Raw genomic sequence first — 15,094 nt, forward strand, 5'->3', positions numbered from 1 at the left:
CAGAGGTCATATGTTTTTTTCTGCTCTCCAGCTTTTATTCTCCTTCTGCTCTTGATCCTTTATTTTGTCTTCATGTCCATCCCATGGAGCACATGTCAGTTTCTTGGTTTCCTGTACTTGAAGGTAACTCTACCTTCCCTCATTTAAGCAATTAGGTGCTTCTAACTTTTTCTAAGTAAACGTAAACAGGAGCCTTCTGGAGTAATTCCCTAGCCACCTTTCTCTCCTAGACCAAATCTCTGTCAAGGATTGTACTGCAGGATTTTTTCAAATGGTACAGAGATGCTGGTAAAGGGCTTCTTTCTTCTCTTTTGGTAGTATCTCATAATTGGTGTTGGATTCTGAGGTGTGATTCTGTATGGGCTGAGCTTTGTATTAATAGTGTGTGCTCCTTTTTTCCCTTTACATGTCCTTCCTCTGTCAGCCTTTTCCCCTGATCTTGCTCTTACCACCACTGTGTTTATTTGCAATGATCTATTGCTTTTGGCCTAATGATTCCAGAATTCATTGCACTTCTTCAAAACACTTGAGCTAGGGCTGTGATTTCTGAACTTTATAATAGAGTATGAAAGTCCAGGGAACGTGTTTGTGAATGACCTTTAAAGTGTGAATTCAGGATCTGATTGAAAGTTACACTGAAAAATGTTGGTCTTTGGTAGAAACTCATTTGGAAACATTTAAAGTCTCATCCATGGAGTGTCATGAAGTCATTGATTAAAGTGCCATCAGCTAATGGCAATGGCAGCCCTGGCAGCTTAGAAATGCCATTTAATACCTTAAATAAATGTTGTATGGTGAGAGCTATTCCTGACCCCCTGAACCATTAAGCTCTCAGCCCCAGCAACTGCCTGCAGTTCTCATCTAACGGTGGAAACAGCTGAGCCACAGGGTGGCTTCCTGAGAGAGCTTGAGGCACCAAAACTGCAACAATTCAAGGACAGAGGAGGTGAAATTTAAAGCAGGAGCAATAGGGTGGCCAATTCCATGAGCTGCAGACAGTTTAAACCTGTGGCTATGCTCACTGGGTCCTGCAACAGAATGTGATCTGGAGGTGTCTGTTTTGCATCCCCCCCACAGCTCTTTACTGCTCCAAGTTCACATTGACCTTGCTGACATACCATGAAAGGCAATGAGAAATCAAGATTATAAAGATTTGAGGGAAGAGATGGAAGTCCTGTAGCCCTCTCCTGCCACATGAGTGTATATATGGTTTGTACCAGTCCTTTCACAGGGATAGTAGGTGTTTGACTTTTTCCTGCTACACACACTCATGTTGCAGCTGTATCCATCTCTTTTGTAGGACACAGATGTTGTGACATTTATCCATACCTGGTGATGCAAAGCTCCCCAGCTCACTCTGTGGAGTTACTGTCTGTTGAGTTTAGGAAGCAGAGGCACTTCCCAATCTCCTTACAAGAATCCTGAAAATTTCCTCTGTGTTACCCAATGCATGTGTTACTCTACTTCCTTGGGAATGCCTGTGAGCATCTTGTATAAGGCCTACTCCCAGTCCCAATTCTTCACTGAACTGATGAATCTCCCTAGATGTAAAGCAGTTTCAAAGCTTCAAACAAACTAGGAAGGGGGCTCAGAGGGGACAGAAGGGTCACAGGGGAAGTAAAAGAAAATAGCCACACATATGATTATAAACACTATAAGCCTATCTCGTAGATAAGGTGGAGATTGGAAGAAGATACTATTCTAGTTTTGCTTTCATGTTCTGTGAAGCAGCAAAACTGAAAGAAGTCAGTTGTACCCTGAACTGTCAGCTCTGCTGGAAAAATCACCTTAGATTGCAGTGGGAATATTTGCCTGAAAGGATAGGTCTGTAGCTCTTCATCATGCCAGATTAGTACGCATCACAAGGCAGACTTGAACCCTGGTTTAGTGGAGTTGCTGTTCTCTGATTTTCAGTTTTCCTGTTTGAGTTAAAGTGTGCAAGTACCATGGGGTGGGCTGAGTGTGGGGAACTTGCTGGAGGCAAGAATTTTTGTTCCTCTTGTTCCTCATTGCTAGCAGGTGAGCACCAGCAGCTTTGGGGCGTTACTGTGAGTAATGATTAGGTGCTGTTTTGTTTTTCCTGTACAGTGGTCCAAGTAAATTGGAGAAAAATACTGAGTTGGGAGCAGGGGGTTGTGCTCTGGATAACTGGGTTATGCCAGGATCCCCCTGACAGTGAAGGTGATGTGAATTTCACCTCTGACCTTGGCAAAGATTTGGTGGGAAACTAATAGTACTGTGGAGTAGCTCACAGATTTAAAGAAAGTACGGCTAACTCCTACTCCAGATCTCAGTGATCACTGATCAGGTGGAAAGTTGTGTAACAGCCATTTTGAGCGAGTACTAAAGGATGGCCAGTATAAGGCCCCCTATAGTGCAATATTGGCCCTTGCTCTGAAGACCTGCCCTGTGACTTAGGATGGAAAACCTGATTTCCTTAACCAGACATGATACTGTTAAGAGTGAGAAGCAAGTGAAGTTAATTTTATGTTGTATTAGCAGCTTTGCATTTTCTTCAGGTTCTATCACAGACAGAAAGTAGCAGAAGCTGAGCTTCCTGTAGATAATGTACCTAGAAATATGATTTTGGTGACATTTTGTGAACACTGGCAATCAACACTAAAGCTATGAGAACTCATACTAAAACCCAGTGCGGCTACTGTGACTGGGCATTTTATGACAAATATTTACTGAAATGATGCTTTTGAATGTAAATATCTTCAGGACTTCCTTGCCTCCTCTAGGATGAAGCAATACAGGGCTGAATACTCTGAGACATTGCAGATGACTGCAGAAAGGGAGTGTGCAATGGAACATTCTTTCCAATAATATTTTTTATTTTCATGGAGAAAAATTGCACTGGGTTGCTGTTGGGAGATCAATGGGTAGCCCTGGTTTCATGTGCCAAGTCTTTCAGAAGAGAATTCTGCCATCCAGTGGCTTTTAAATAGAATTATAAGTGCAGGTGACATGACCAAGTCTAAGTAAGAACATTTAGTTTCACTTTGTGTCAGCACCAAGCCAGTAAGGGCATTACTGCAGAAAACTTACCTGAGAATTTTCTTGTGAAATTCTTTCTTTTCAGAGCTGTATGGGGAGGAAACAGCGAAATTTATTTTAACGGTGAAACCTTTCTTTTGCTTGTCTCTTTGCAGTTATGTGGCTGTGGTCTGCTGGGCGTGGGCATCTGGCTGTCAGTGTCACAAGGGAACTTTGCCACATTTTCTCCCAGCTTTCCGTCGCTTTCAGCTGCCAACCTAGTGATTGCCATTGGCACAGTGATCATGGTGACCGGCTTCCTGGGCTGCCTAGGTGCTATCAAGGAAAACAAGTGCCTCCTGTTGAGTGTAAGATACCAATACTCCTTTTCACTAAGACAAATAGCTGTTGCTTTGTTATTATTTTGTTTGAGTGACCAGTGCAAAATAGTCTTGTGGCTCGCTGTGACATCGCCCTTGGCTTTCAGTTTTCTGAATGCTTGCAGTATGACATCCCACAGCTTTGGTCACAGTGATATCAATGGTGTATTAGCAAATGTATCGTTGTTACTATGTGCCCTAATGTATTAAGTAGCAAAGCAAATTGCTGTCAATTACCTCTGAATGGTTAAGCATGAACTGTAGCATCAGCCTGAACAGCCCTTCTGAAGATGTCTATTGGAAAGATTGACTGAAAAAATCTTAAGCGCAGAGCTGCTCAAAGCCTCTCATAGCTATTTTCTACATTGCCCTTATCTAAGGCCTTTGTCAGAGGATGGTGGAAAACATCTGAGCCAAAGTTAAGAAATCAAGGTCTCTGCCAGGCCTTATCAGTAAAAACTAAATAGTCTGACCCTTCACGAACTCTATCCAGCATTTTAGGACAGAGGTTCCTCTCAGAAATCCCTCTCAGAAAACACAGTGTAGATCACTCTTCTTGCATAAACCCATGAGGTTTAATCATTAGCCTCCCTGACTAATGGTGGGAGGTTATATGAGGGGAATATATAATACCCCCCCATAAATATCCCCTTCCAACCCCATATAAATATTCCCCTCCAATAAAAATAATGAGGAGAGGAGAACCCCCCTACAAGGAGAGAGGTATTGTGGCAGAGGGTGAGAGGAGAGCTTTCAAAGCAGATGGATTCCAATTCAGTCACAGCTTACGAATGCAGATGCTGTGACATTAAGCAGCATGTTTTCCTTGTGCAGAAGTCTCCCTTACATGATGCTGGGGAACAGCTGGGCAGAACTCCTTAGACCACCTCTGAGAATTAAACTGGGGGGGGGGAAATGTGCACCTGGTTTTTGCCATCTGATTGCTTGGTTTTGTGTGTTTTCAGCTAGGAAAGGAAACAGAGATTAGTATTGAGGTCCATGTCATTCATCCACACTAATTGCAACACCAGATTAATTTTTTTAAAAAAGTGTTTTTATTCCTACAAAGTTCTGCAAAAGTAATTTTACATTATCATGACTGTCATAAGTTTCCAGCTGGAGAGCTAGCTGGGCTGCATACTGCTTCTTCCCCAGTGCCTGGAAGGCGGGTGCCATGCCTGTCTGGAGTCCACTAGGACATAAAGGCTTGAAAAAAAATGCCTTGTGGGCATGAAAAGTAGTGAGAAACCACTAGAACAAACACTTGGGATGTCCCTGCTGAGAGAGAGATTTCAGATACAGAGTTGGGAATAGAAGTGCTGAGTAATATGATGACTATTCCACAGTCACATGTGGTTAAAGCCCATCTGCTAGGGAATCATTTCTGAGGCACGTCACATAGATCTTTGTGGAAAGGGTTTTAGCATCTGTCCTGTAGTCTGTGTGAAGGAAAGAGACTCCCAGGGCTGTGTGCTGTGACAACAGTCAAGAGGAGCAAGACAAAAGCATGACTGAAATCTGCAAACTGGTAGTAAGCCTATCATCTTCATAGTTTCTAGCAGCCCTGGGTTTGCTCTCTAGTTGGCAAGTGTGTATATACTGTCTTTTTTTTCTTTGTTCTAGTTTTTCATCGTTTTGCTGATAATTCTCCTGGCAGAGCTGATATTAGTAATTTTATTCTTTGTTTATATGGACAAGGTAAGCAAATATGCCTTATAGATAAATTATCTTTATTAGCATGTAAACCAGGTTTAGTTTTTTGTTTGATGGAGGTATGTGGGTTCTCCTTGATCTTGACTTTGGTGAAGGTTTAACCTTGAGATTTTGGCTGTCTCATGTAAGCTGCTTCTGAAAGGGGAGAAGGAAGTGATGAGAAGAGCAAGCAGAAGAGAAATCCCTCAAATAAAACCATGGTCCAGAGCCTTCCTTTTAGTCTTGTCCTGAAATATTAGATAGCCTTCAACATGTTTGATGGCTGCAAGAAGCTTATCATCTTGTAGTCCTGGGTCATGGGAGAACCTGCTTAAAACCTGGTTAGCTTCTTAGGGCCAACTCTTGGAACAGGACTGGGGGAGAGAGGCATGGGGTATTCACAGGTTATTCCAAATGCCACCAGTTGTCTCTTTTGACTGGGCAAGCCCAGTGAGTTTGGCAAGAGGGTAAAATGGATCAAGAGGCAGTTTCTCATAAAGCCCACCTGTAGGAATCTGCTGTCTCACAGAGACTAAGTGAAGTAGGCACAGCTGGCTGGCCCATCAGATATATAAGGCTGGAAAAGTGCCTGGGCAACTGGAGAGCTCTGCTAAACACAGGGCAGAACCTTACAGTATGAGTATGTCCAGACTTATTTTAAAGTAGCTCCTACCAGACCTTTATCTCTTCTCAGGTTGTCACTATGATGCCTGCTACTTTCAGGGAGCTGACATGAAATTCTGATTTTGGCTGAGATGCAAAAGAGGGATGAAACAGATCTTATAATGTAGCTGACCTTTATGCCAGGACCATAATCCTTTCTCTGCTATCAGCTCATTACTGTGGGAGGAAAAGTACATTCCTACCTGCATCCAGGACTCCAGGCTCAGACTGAAATTTATACAAGTAATTGGGCATGTCAGCTCTCCTGTTAAGCATTCCAACTTTATCTTCTAAAGGAAGAAGAGTGCATTTGAAAATCATAAACCCTACAAGCTTGTTCTCCCAAGAAGAACAAAAATAATGTCTTTTTTCAATTGATTTTGTGTTGGCTATTCACTGTAGCCTGCCTGAACCCATGCAAGGATAACTCCACTAAAGTTGGGAAGACAGGACTCTGGTTTTATGATATTAGCAAATTAAAGCAGGACACAGCTTAAAGGCAGGAGAGGCTGCTGTGGAGTATTGCCAGCAGCTATCTCTGGCAAGGTTACAAAAAGGTCAGCAGATTGATGCTGTTCATGTTCAGTTAGTTTGAATCAGCTGGCTTTTAGCAGAGGTGTCCTATCTCAAGGGAATTAATCCACTGTTTTGCGATCTGAGGGAGAGACTAGGCATTGGCAGGTATTTAAAGGTCCCACTGATTTGAGAGTCTTGAAACTCTTCTAAACACATTCAGTTTGTGATGAGAGAAGGTAAGAGAGAGATGTTCTTGATGTGTGTCTGAATTTGGTCCTTTCCTCGGAACAGCAGTGCATTGACTTCCTCTATCTTTTACATGGTGCAGGTCAGTGAGAGTGCAAAGAAGGATTTGAAGGAAGGTATGAAGCTGTACAATTCAGACAATAATATTGGACTGAAAAATGCATGGAATATCATTCAAGCAGAGGTAACAGATTTTCTGAATAGTAAAAAAGTAACAATGTGGTCATCAAGGCTGCTGCAGTCCATTAGGTGGGGCATCCATGCCTAGTCTAAAAGATGGCTAATGAAGGTTTTGGTTTCTGACTTTGGAACATCGAGGGAGTACAGTGAAACCCAGGAGTACTGTGAAACCCAGGATCAAAGTGTACTCTGTAAGGTGAAAGATGCTCACCTGTCTGAGATTCTCTGTGGCTATCACAGGCATAGAGACAATCTGAAAGAGCAGAGAGGCAGCAAAACCTGCATAGGTGGAGCTGCAGCTTTGGCAGGCTTTTGCTTTTAGTAGTTGTGGGCAGATTACCTTATGTTTTGGTGTTTGGGCTCATGTCTCTGTGACAAGAAGACTAACATACCTTGGATATGGAGCCACTTACTTTCTTTGGTTTTGTTTTTTCTTTGTGTTTTTAAGTATCTGCTTTAAGTGATCAGCAACCACAGAATAACTTAAAACTACAAAAGTGTTGTGGTGGCCTTTTTGAAAATACAGGCCAATCCACAGAGTGGTTTAGTGGAAGTAAAAGTTTGTGGTTGTGCATGATTCACAAATTATGCTGGTTAATGTATTAATCCTTTACTTCTGCACAGATGAAATGCTGTGGTGTGAATGACTATACGGATTGGTACCCAGTGCTGGGAGAAAACATTGTTCCAGACCGATGTTGTATGGAAAACTCCCAAGACTGTGGTCGGAACTCTACTGAGTCAGTATGGAGAACGGTAAGGCTCACTTTGCCCAGGTCAGGTCTTAGGTAGGGGTGGGAAGGAACAAAACAGAGGGAATGCACATGAAAGAAAATGTGACTTGGGGTTTCAATTTTCATCTTTTATTGTTTCAGGGATGTTATGAGAAGGTTATGAGCTGGTTTGATGACAATAAGCACGTCCTCGGTTCGATTGGGATGTGTGTCCTCATAATGCAGGTAATACTGGCATGATGTTTTTCAATATGGCTTTGATTTGCTGTCAGCATTCTTGACTCTGCTGTGTGAAAAGTGATGCTCAGCTGCTCTGAGTTGGAATATTATTTCAAAAAGGTCAGGTTTGTTTTATGAGTTCATTTAAGGCCATGTGCTCAGAAAGGAAGCAGGTCAGTAGTCAGTCCTGCAAGGAAGACACTGCTACTCTGGGGTTTTGCTTACCCATGTTTTGACTTCAGGGTACCTCTTAGGAACTCCCATATTAAGTCATTTGTTATGCTCTGCTTTCAGGAACTGGTTGATTTTTAATTTTGGAAGCAAGTTCTAGAAATTACCAAAATGAGTCAAATCATGGCCACTGAACTAAGTAGGTCAATGTGTTTTATAAAACAAATGCAGAAGTATCATAATAAGCTGTTAAGGTTTTGGGGTTCCTGCTCCAGGGAAGTGGTCATGGCACCAGGCTTGCCAGACTTCAAGCATTTGGACAATGCTCTCAGGCACATGGTGTGATTTTTGGGGTTATCTGGTACAGGGCCAGGAGCTGGACTTGATGATCCTTGTGAGTCCCTTCTCACTCAGAATATTCTATGATTCTATCACTGCCCTACTTTTGGGGGAGAATATCTGAATCTGATGTTTTCAGTCACGGTTACCTGGCTAAACAAGCACAAATAGTTGGGTTGAAGGGAAGAGTGGCATGTATGTATTGATTCTGAAAATTTGTTGCACATATGACAAAGAACCCTGAGAGCTTTTATGCCTCCATCTGTGCTCTGACAGATATGAGCCTGGACATCACTATATGCCTGAACAACATACATTCAAGTTTAATGCTCAGTGTTGAAGCTTGAGAAATGTGGTTAGTGTAGAATGGCTGTTCAAACTACAGCTGGGCCATGACCTCAGGTCAGCAGTGCAGTTTTGGCAGCCTTCCTGTACTAAAGCCCATATTGTTTGTTTTCCTTCAGATTCTTGGCATGGCCTTCTCCATGACACTATTCCAGCAGATTCACAGGACTGGCAAAAAATATGATGCCTAAAGCCTCTGGAACATTATCACATCAACCTTTCTGTCTCATCATAAAATGAACACAAGGAATGACTGCAAGGAGCATCACACCTACTAGCCCTGCTGAGGGAATCCGTCCCATTGACAGATCCACTTCGTTGTTACTTGTCCAGTTATTATCACAACTTATTTGACTCTTTTTTCTTTTTTTTCTGTTTCACATTTGCCATTTATTTGCCAAAGAGGGGGAAAACTCCCCAAACAAATGGATTTTCTACACAAAATCATAGATCTGCTCTAAGAATGTTTCTTAACTTAAGAATATGTTTTGCTCTACTAATCCATGCTATATGTGCAAAAATTACATGTGTTTGACTTCAAGGGAGAATTCTTCAAAGTCTTCCATTAGGTTTTCAACCCTTATGTCCAATTTACTGGAAGACTCAGAAAAGCCACTCTAACTGAGAGTCCTAGGAATTGGAGCTGCTTTGCTTCGCAGCTTCTTGTACCTTACGGTGTATACTTTTTTATTATGATAATGATGATGATGATTATTATTATGATGGATATAGCTTAGAATTTAGTTGCCTGACTTATAACTTCTTACTGTTTTTGGTTTTACACATTTATTGTACATTAATTTGGGAACCGCTGTGCGATCTCCAGAGGACATGATTTTCAAAGTTGACAACAGGTGCGGGCAAAGATGTAACTTTTCTCAAGTCCATGGGGAGGCATCATCTACCTTTATCAGGGCCTTGCTGCCCTTAGTGTAACAAAGGTGTTTCCTTTAAAATTAGAGTCTCTTTCCTTGATGGAATGCAAAGCCTTCCCATTGGACCAGATGATGAGCTTCCTACTTCCATGAGGCAAAGTTCCAATGCCTTTACTCACCCACAGTAGTGCCTGGCTGTGTTATGTCCTGCTACTTTGAAAGCTAAAAGTACTGACTAAGCAAGTTACTGCTAGCACAAAGGAGAAAGATTGCAGTCTGACCTACTGGCAGCAGACTTCACTGATTGTGTTGTCTGCTTCAAAAAGTTTGCCCAAGGCATGGCATGCTGCTGGATGTGACGAAAGGGGATGGCAATTTGATGGAACCATTATCATGCCATGGCCTTTGTTGTAGGGATTTCCTCAGGCCAAAGACAGCTGTCTCCCTGAGCTGGAAGGGGTGATTTGATTAAGGGTTGCCAGATGATGCAGGAAAGGGGCAATTTCCAGAACAGCACTCAGAGATCGTATGTATTGTCACACCTTCACAGCAGAATTGGTTTTTTGCTGACAGATAGTCAACTTCATCCACTGGGTAGTTCACTCAATGCGTATTTTTACCAACATTCCTGTTAGAAAACTTTAAAGTGTATTTCTCTACTTGGAATGCTTCTTCATTGAAAGAAGCCCCCACTTACCCTTAGTTACAGGTTTTTGCTGTTTTGTGAAGGAAGAAGGAAAGGCTCAGACAATTGGGGATGTTTTGATTAAATTTCAATCAGGGCTTGACTCAGCTCCGAAAGAAACGTTTTTTGCACGGATAGCTGTCAGAAGCGACCTTCAAAGGTTACCTCATCCAATGTCACTCTCAAAGAGGTATTGACACATATGTGAGATGGGGTTCACTATGACATTATTGGGATGAGTTTCAGAAACTGTTGAGGATGGAGATTTTGTGCCTTTCAGAGTCATGTTGTGTCAAATTACTCCTCTGGTAAACAAGTTTCTATTAATGTCCAGTCTGAATATTCATACTTTAAGCTCTAAAAAGATAATTTTCATGGTATCATTCAGCCTATCTTTTCCTCGTGGGCTGAAATAGCTGTTGAGCCACTTTGTATCTGGGAGGTTTTAGTCCCCTGTTTATCTTCCTAATAAGTCCTGCATGCATCTGTACATCTGGCAGCAATAGTGTTTTGTGTGACCTACGTGTCACTTTTTTGAGTTCCTGTGAAATCAGTGTGACAGGAAGGAGTGTGAATGTGTGGGAGATAGAGATGAATTTGGGTGTTGCAGTGAAGAAGAAGGTTACTATTCTTAGAGCACAGCCCTTGCCCATATGAGCACAATGCCCAAAGTTTCACAGGGCTCATTTCCCACTGAAGCAGACGAGGCCATATGGGTTCAGCTATTTCACTTGGATAGCCTTTGAAGGAGTCAGGAGAGAAGCAGAGGGAAAGCACAAAAACTGAATCCAGTTTTACTTCCATTTCTATCAAAAATTGGGACCAGGAGCATCTGAGCCTCACTCGAGATGGCTGTTCCACATTGAAGAAGGGGCTCTGATGCCCAGTGTATCTGCTGCTACATGTAAGACTGTATCCAAAGTTGCTAAGATGTGTTCCCATTTTTGCAAGAAAAGACAGGATGGTTTTCGTCTGATGGCTCCACTGCACTCTCCCTTTGGGCAGAGGTTCTTAGCTTTCTCTAGCTTTTCTGGTGCTCAAAAAGAGCCAGGTGCCGGGCTGAGTAGGAGCATCATCTCTGTCCTTTTGGGTCGCACAGTGGTACCTGCCGCATCTTAAATTTTAATCTGCAGTCAGTTTTTGTACAAAAATGGTAAAATATATTAGTGAAAGTAATAAGGAAATAAAAAATGTTTATGAGTAACTCAGAGATGAAATGTGTAGTTGCAAACTCAGCTACTTTGCCTTCCATCCAAACTTATTTTTCTAGAATGCTTCATTCCATTTCACGATCTAGCAGCATAGATCCTGAAATCTTTTTTTAATGACTACTTTAGGCATTTTAAGCACAGTATTAAGAGAGATAGTTACATGAGCTTCATGTATTCATCTCTATGAAGCCACCTACAGGAGAGGAGTCAAAAACAGGACTGATTTGTGTCTCTAGCTGACTCTCTGATGTGGGAGGTGATGACAGACATCCTCAAAAAAGCAGAAAGGCAATACCACTTACCAGGCAGCAAAAAACAGCTCTGGAAAGTGTGGAGCTGCAGCAGTCAGTTTGTCAGAGAAGGCACTAATTGTCCTGGAAACTGGTTAAAGGGAGCTTTGGCTCATGTATGTACGCACTTTTTTTTGCTTATGCTGGTGGGTGGCTGTCTGTGTGTTTTCCCCAAATGTCACTCTGATTATTTAACTATAAGTTTTTAGCATGTTTTTAAATAAAAACTGATACTGAGTAAAAGTATCTTTAATATACACAAATATTGATTTGTATAAATGCATACCTCCCTGTATCTCTAATTCATGAAAACACAGTTCAAGTCTGTGAAAGTGCTGTTTCTCTGAGTGTTCCTTCAGACTGTAGCATACCTGCTGTCTTACTGTCCTCCGTGCTCGGGAGCTGCCATAGAACTTAGCAGAGACAAAACAGGAGAACTGCCTGAAGAAGCTCTACTTGAAAGATGATGAAGTGTTAGTGGTGAATTCTGCTCACTCCTGGTCGTACCAAGGCTGTTTGTTACAGGAAGCCCAGGTGGAAGGTGCTCAAAAGAAGTGCCCATAGCTATGTAGCATGTAAAATGCTAAAAGACAATGACATAAATGTCTCCAAGGTGACAGAAGATGCCTTGGATGCGTCACGCATTGAGTTCCTGGACTATGGCTATGTAAGGCCAGTTCTCCTATCCTGTGTCCACCTGCTCCATTTCTGTGCATGAAATACAAACTCACACACAGGGAGGGTGCAAGCACAGAAGGCAGCCAGAATGATCTTCATAGTCTTTCTTGGGAGATGTATCAGTCAGGCATAGAAAAGGTAAGGAGGAAAAGGGTGTTTCCTCAGTAGATGGTTCTTGGGAGCAGCATGGAATAGGCCACACATGATTCTGATATAACTTCTTTCCGTAAGTTGAACAGCTTCATCCTATAGCTGGCATGGGGAAACCTGGAGATGTTTGCCTCTGGGCTAGCCATCTGTTGTGCAGTAGAGAGTAGACACTAAGAAACAACATGCCATTCCCACCGGGTGATGTTTGCACCAGTGTTTCTTCTATGCAATACCTACTTTCGCCTTTATATAAAAGATTTTTACTAGGATGATATAAAAATAAAGGATTTTTTAAAAGGTGCCTCTTTCAGCTCATTTGTCTCCTAACTCCACCACCAAACCAAAAAAGGGACAAAAAAATGCCAAAAGGTGACTCAGAGAGGTCTATTCCAGTTCCACAGCAGTTGAAATGCAGAGCTCTTGAAGCTGTTTCATTTGTGAAAAAATTCCTCTCCCCTGCCTCCACCCCACCTTCCCTAGTCTACTCTCTCATCCTTCAAAACAATATTAAAACAGAAAAAAGATGTGAAAAATGCCCAAATAATGGAAAAATGGTTTTGAGAGCCTGATCTAGGACAGATTGCAAGTGTCCCAGAGAACATAGAATAGCAGAAGAGAGGACAAAACAGTAGAGAGCTTGAAAGAGATCCAGAGGACATTGAGATGTCTCAGACAAAATGCGAATATTGATTAACACTCAGATAGAGAAAGATTACAGAATAGCCCTCCAAATGCCAGGAAAGTAGAAGATGGGCTGAAAGATCCCCAGATGAAACAGTGGAGCCAAGCAGAAGTGAACAACAGCGAGTCCAAAAGAGGTTCGGAGTGCATAAACTAGCCTCGGGGAAGGGAAGAAAGCCTGTAAGTGCACAAGGAAACAAAATGCAGCAGTGTCAAAGAGGCCAAGAAAGAGATAAGGCAAAGAACCTCCCCCGAGAATACAGAAGAGGCTCAGTGATAACAAGAAAGTATCAGAGCAACTAAAGGAGCTCCAGACTACTCAGTAGTACCGAGGGGCGGCTTCAAGAGAAGATTAAAAAAAAAAAGAAAACAGGAGAAAAATTGAAAGTGCCACAAAGAGCAGCATCAAAGAAGGGAAAATGTGCCAAAATCTGTAAAAGACTCAGAGAACACAAAGTAGACTCAAAGAGGCAAAGGAACTAGTAGAAAGCCTGAAAGAACCATGATGAAAAAACACAGGAGACTGACAGTAACAAGAAAGTATCAGAGATTCTGAAAGTGCTCTAGGAGTGTATGCCTGCAGCTGCTAAGAGAGGAGAGAGGCTAAAAGAGCAACAGAGAATAGGCTTGGAGAAGGGAAGAAACAAGCAGGAAGGCTGAAAAAGTCCCAGGAGAAAGAAGAGTAGCTGCTAAGGTGCCATGAATCTTGAAGGAAGACTAAAACAGCCCCAGAAAATCCAGTCAAACTTCAGAAAAAGGGGCTGAGGGGTGAGTAGGATATGAAACAAGAAGAAAGACAGAAAGTGCTCCAAAGTCACCTCAGTGAGAGGAAAGAAGAATCTGAAAAGGCAGCCATAGCAGCTTTGGAGAGGCTAGGGAAGAAGTGGAGAGGTTGGGAGAGTCTCAGAGAACAAAGTAGCCTCATAGAGCCCAAGATATTAGAAGGGAGCCTGAAAGAACTTCAGAGAAGAAAGTAGCATAAAGCCTGCAAATGTGAAGGATAACAAAGATTAGCCTCAGAAAGGTGGAAAAAAGTAGGCAAGCAAGAGAACCAAAGATCATACAGCAGCCTTGGAGAGGTGAGAAAATACAGCAGAAAGACTGAAAGGATGCTGAAAGAGCAGACAGTTGCTTCACAGAGACCAAGAAAGCAGCAGATGTTAAAAGAGTCCAAGGAGGGCACACAGTAGCACTGGAAGGCCACAGAAATAGGAGACACACTAGACGAACCCCATTGCATGCAGAGTATCCTTAGGGCAAGCTTTCCCAGCTAGGCTGGAAAGCCTGATGGAAAACATGCTCTTGTCCTGCAATCAACAGGGCATGTGAGGTATAAAAAAGGTCAGTAGATGGGTGTCTCTGCTCCCTGCAGAAGGAAGTCTCCGAGCAGTGTCCCAGCACCAGCTCAGGCATGGTCCAGATTCAGCTGGTTGTGGTGCATCCCTTGGCAATTCACAGCATCCTGAGGTAAACAGTGGGGTGGTGAGTGCATGGATTACAGCAGATGCTGGGATGCATGTGTGTGTGCACATCTCAGTATGGGAATGTGCTGTAGCTGTGTGGAAGCCTGACTGTGTACATCAGAGATACTCTGGAGGTTTTCTTTTCTCACTTTGTGGCAGGTTGACTCCTCACCCACAGCTAAGCACCACACAATATCTCACTCCCTCCCTCCAGAAAACCACAGCAGGATGGGGAGAGCAAAAGTGACAAAACTCACAGGTTGAGATAAATATAGTTTAGTAACTGAAGGAAAGAGGAAGGGGAAAAAACAGTGATGCAAAAGCAGACTGATGTCCAGTCAGTCTCTGAGCAATGGCTGCCTTCCCAAAATCTCTCCTCAATTTCTGTTACTGTGTATGATATTATAGAGCATACAATACCACATGTGTCAGTTTAGGTCAGCTGTCCTGCTTGTGTCCCCTTCAAATTCTCCAATACCCCTGAGGGGGGCTGAGTGGGAGTAAGAGAAAACCTTGATGCTGAAAACATTGCTGTGCAAGCAGTGCTCAGCAATAGCCAGAACACAGGTATGTTATCAGGGCTGCTTTAGTCACAAA

General features: G+C 42.6%; 1 protein-coding gene across 5 annotated transcripts in view; it reads left to right on the forward strand.

Moving 5' to 3' along the window:
- The window catches only part of TSPAN9 (tetraspanin 9), a 168,127-nt gene extending 155,473 nt beyond the window's left edge, over window positions 1–12,654 (forward strand). For all 5 annotated transcript variants that reach the window (XM_085067594.1, XM_085067569.1, XM_085067578.1 and 2 more), the window contains 6 exons: window positions 3,156–3,347; window positions 4,983–5,057; window positions 6,559–6,660; window positions 7,281–7,412; window positions 7,532–7,615; window positions 8,584–12,654. In XM_085067594.1, the coding sequence (XP_084923720.1) occupies window positions 3,156–3,347; window positions 4,983–5,057; window positions 6,559–6,660; window positions 7,281–7,412; window positions 7,532–7,615; window positions 8,584–8,655 (657 nt within the window). In that variant the 3' untranslated portion in view covers window positions 8,656–12,654. The remainder of the gene's footprint in view (window positions 1–3,155; window positions 3,348–4,982; window positions 5,058–6,558; window positions 6,661–7,280; window positions 7,413–7,531; window positions 7,616–8,583) is intronic.
- Window positions 12,655–15,094: the final 2,440 nt, after the last annotated feature.

This window comes from Lichenostomus cassidix, chromosome 1 (genome assembly GCF_008360975.1).
Source record: "Lichenostomus cassidix isolate B80296 chromosome 1, HeHo_3.0, whole genome shotgun sequence".
Classification (NCBI taxonomy): Eukaryota; Metazoa; Chordata; class Aves; order Passeriformes; family Meliphagidae; genus Lichenostomus; species Lichenostomus cassidix.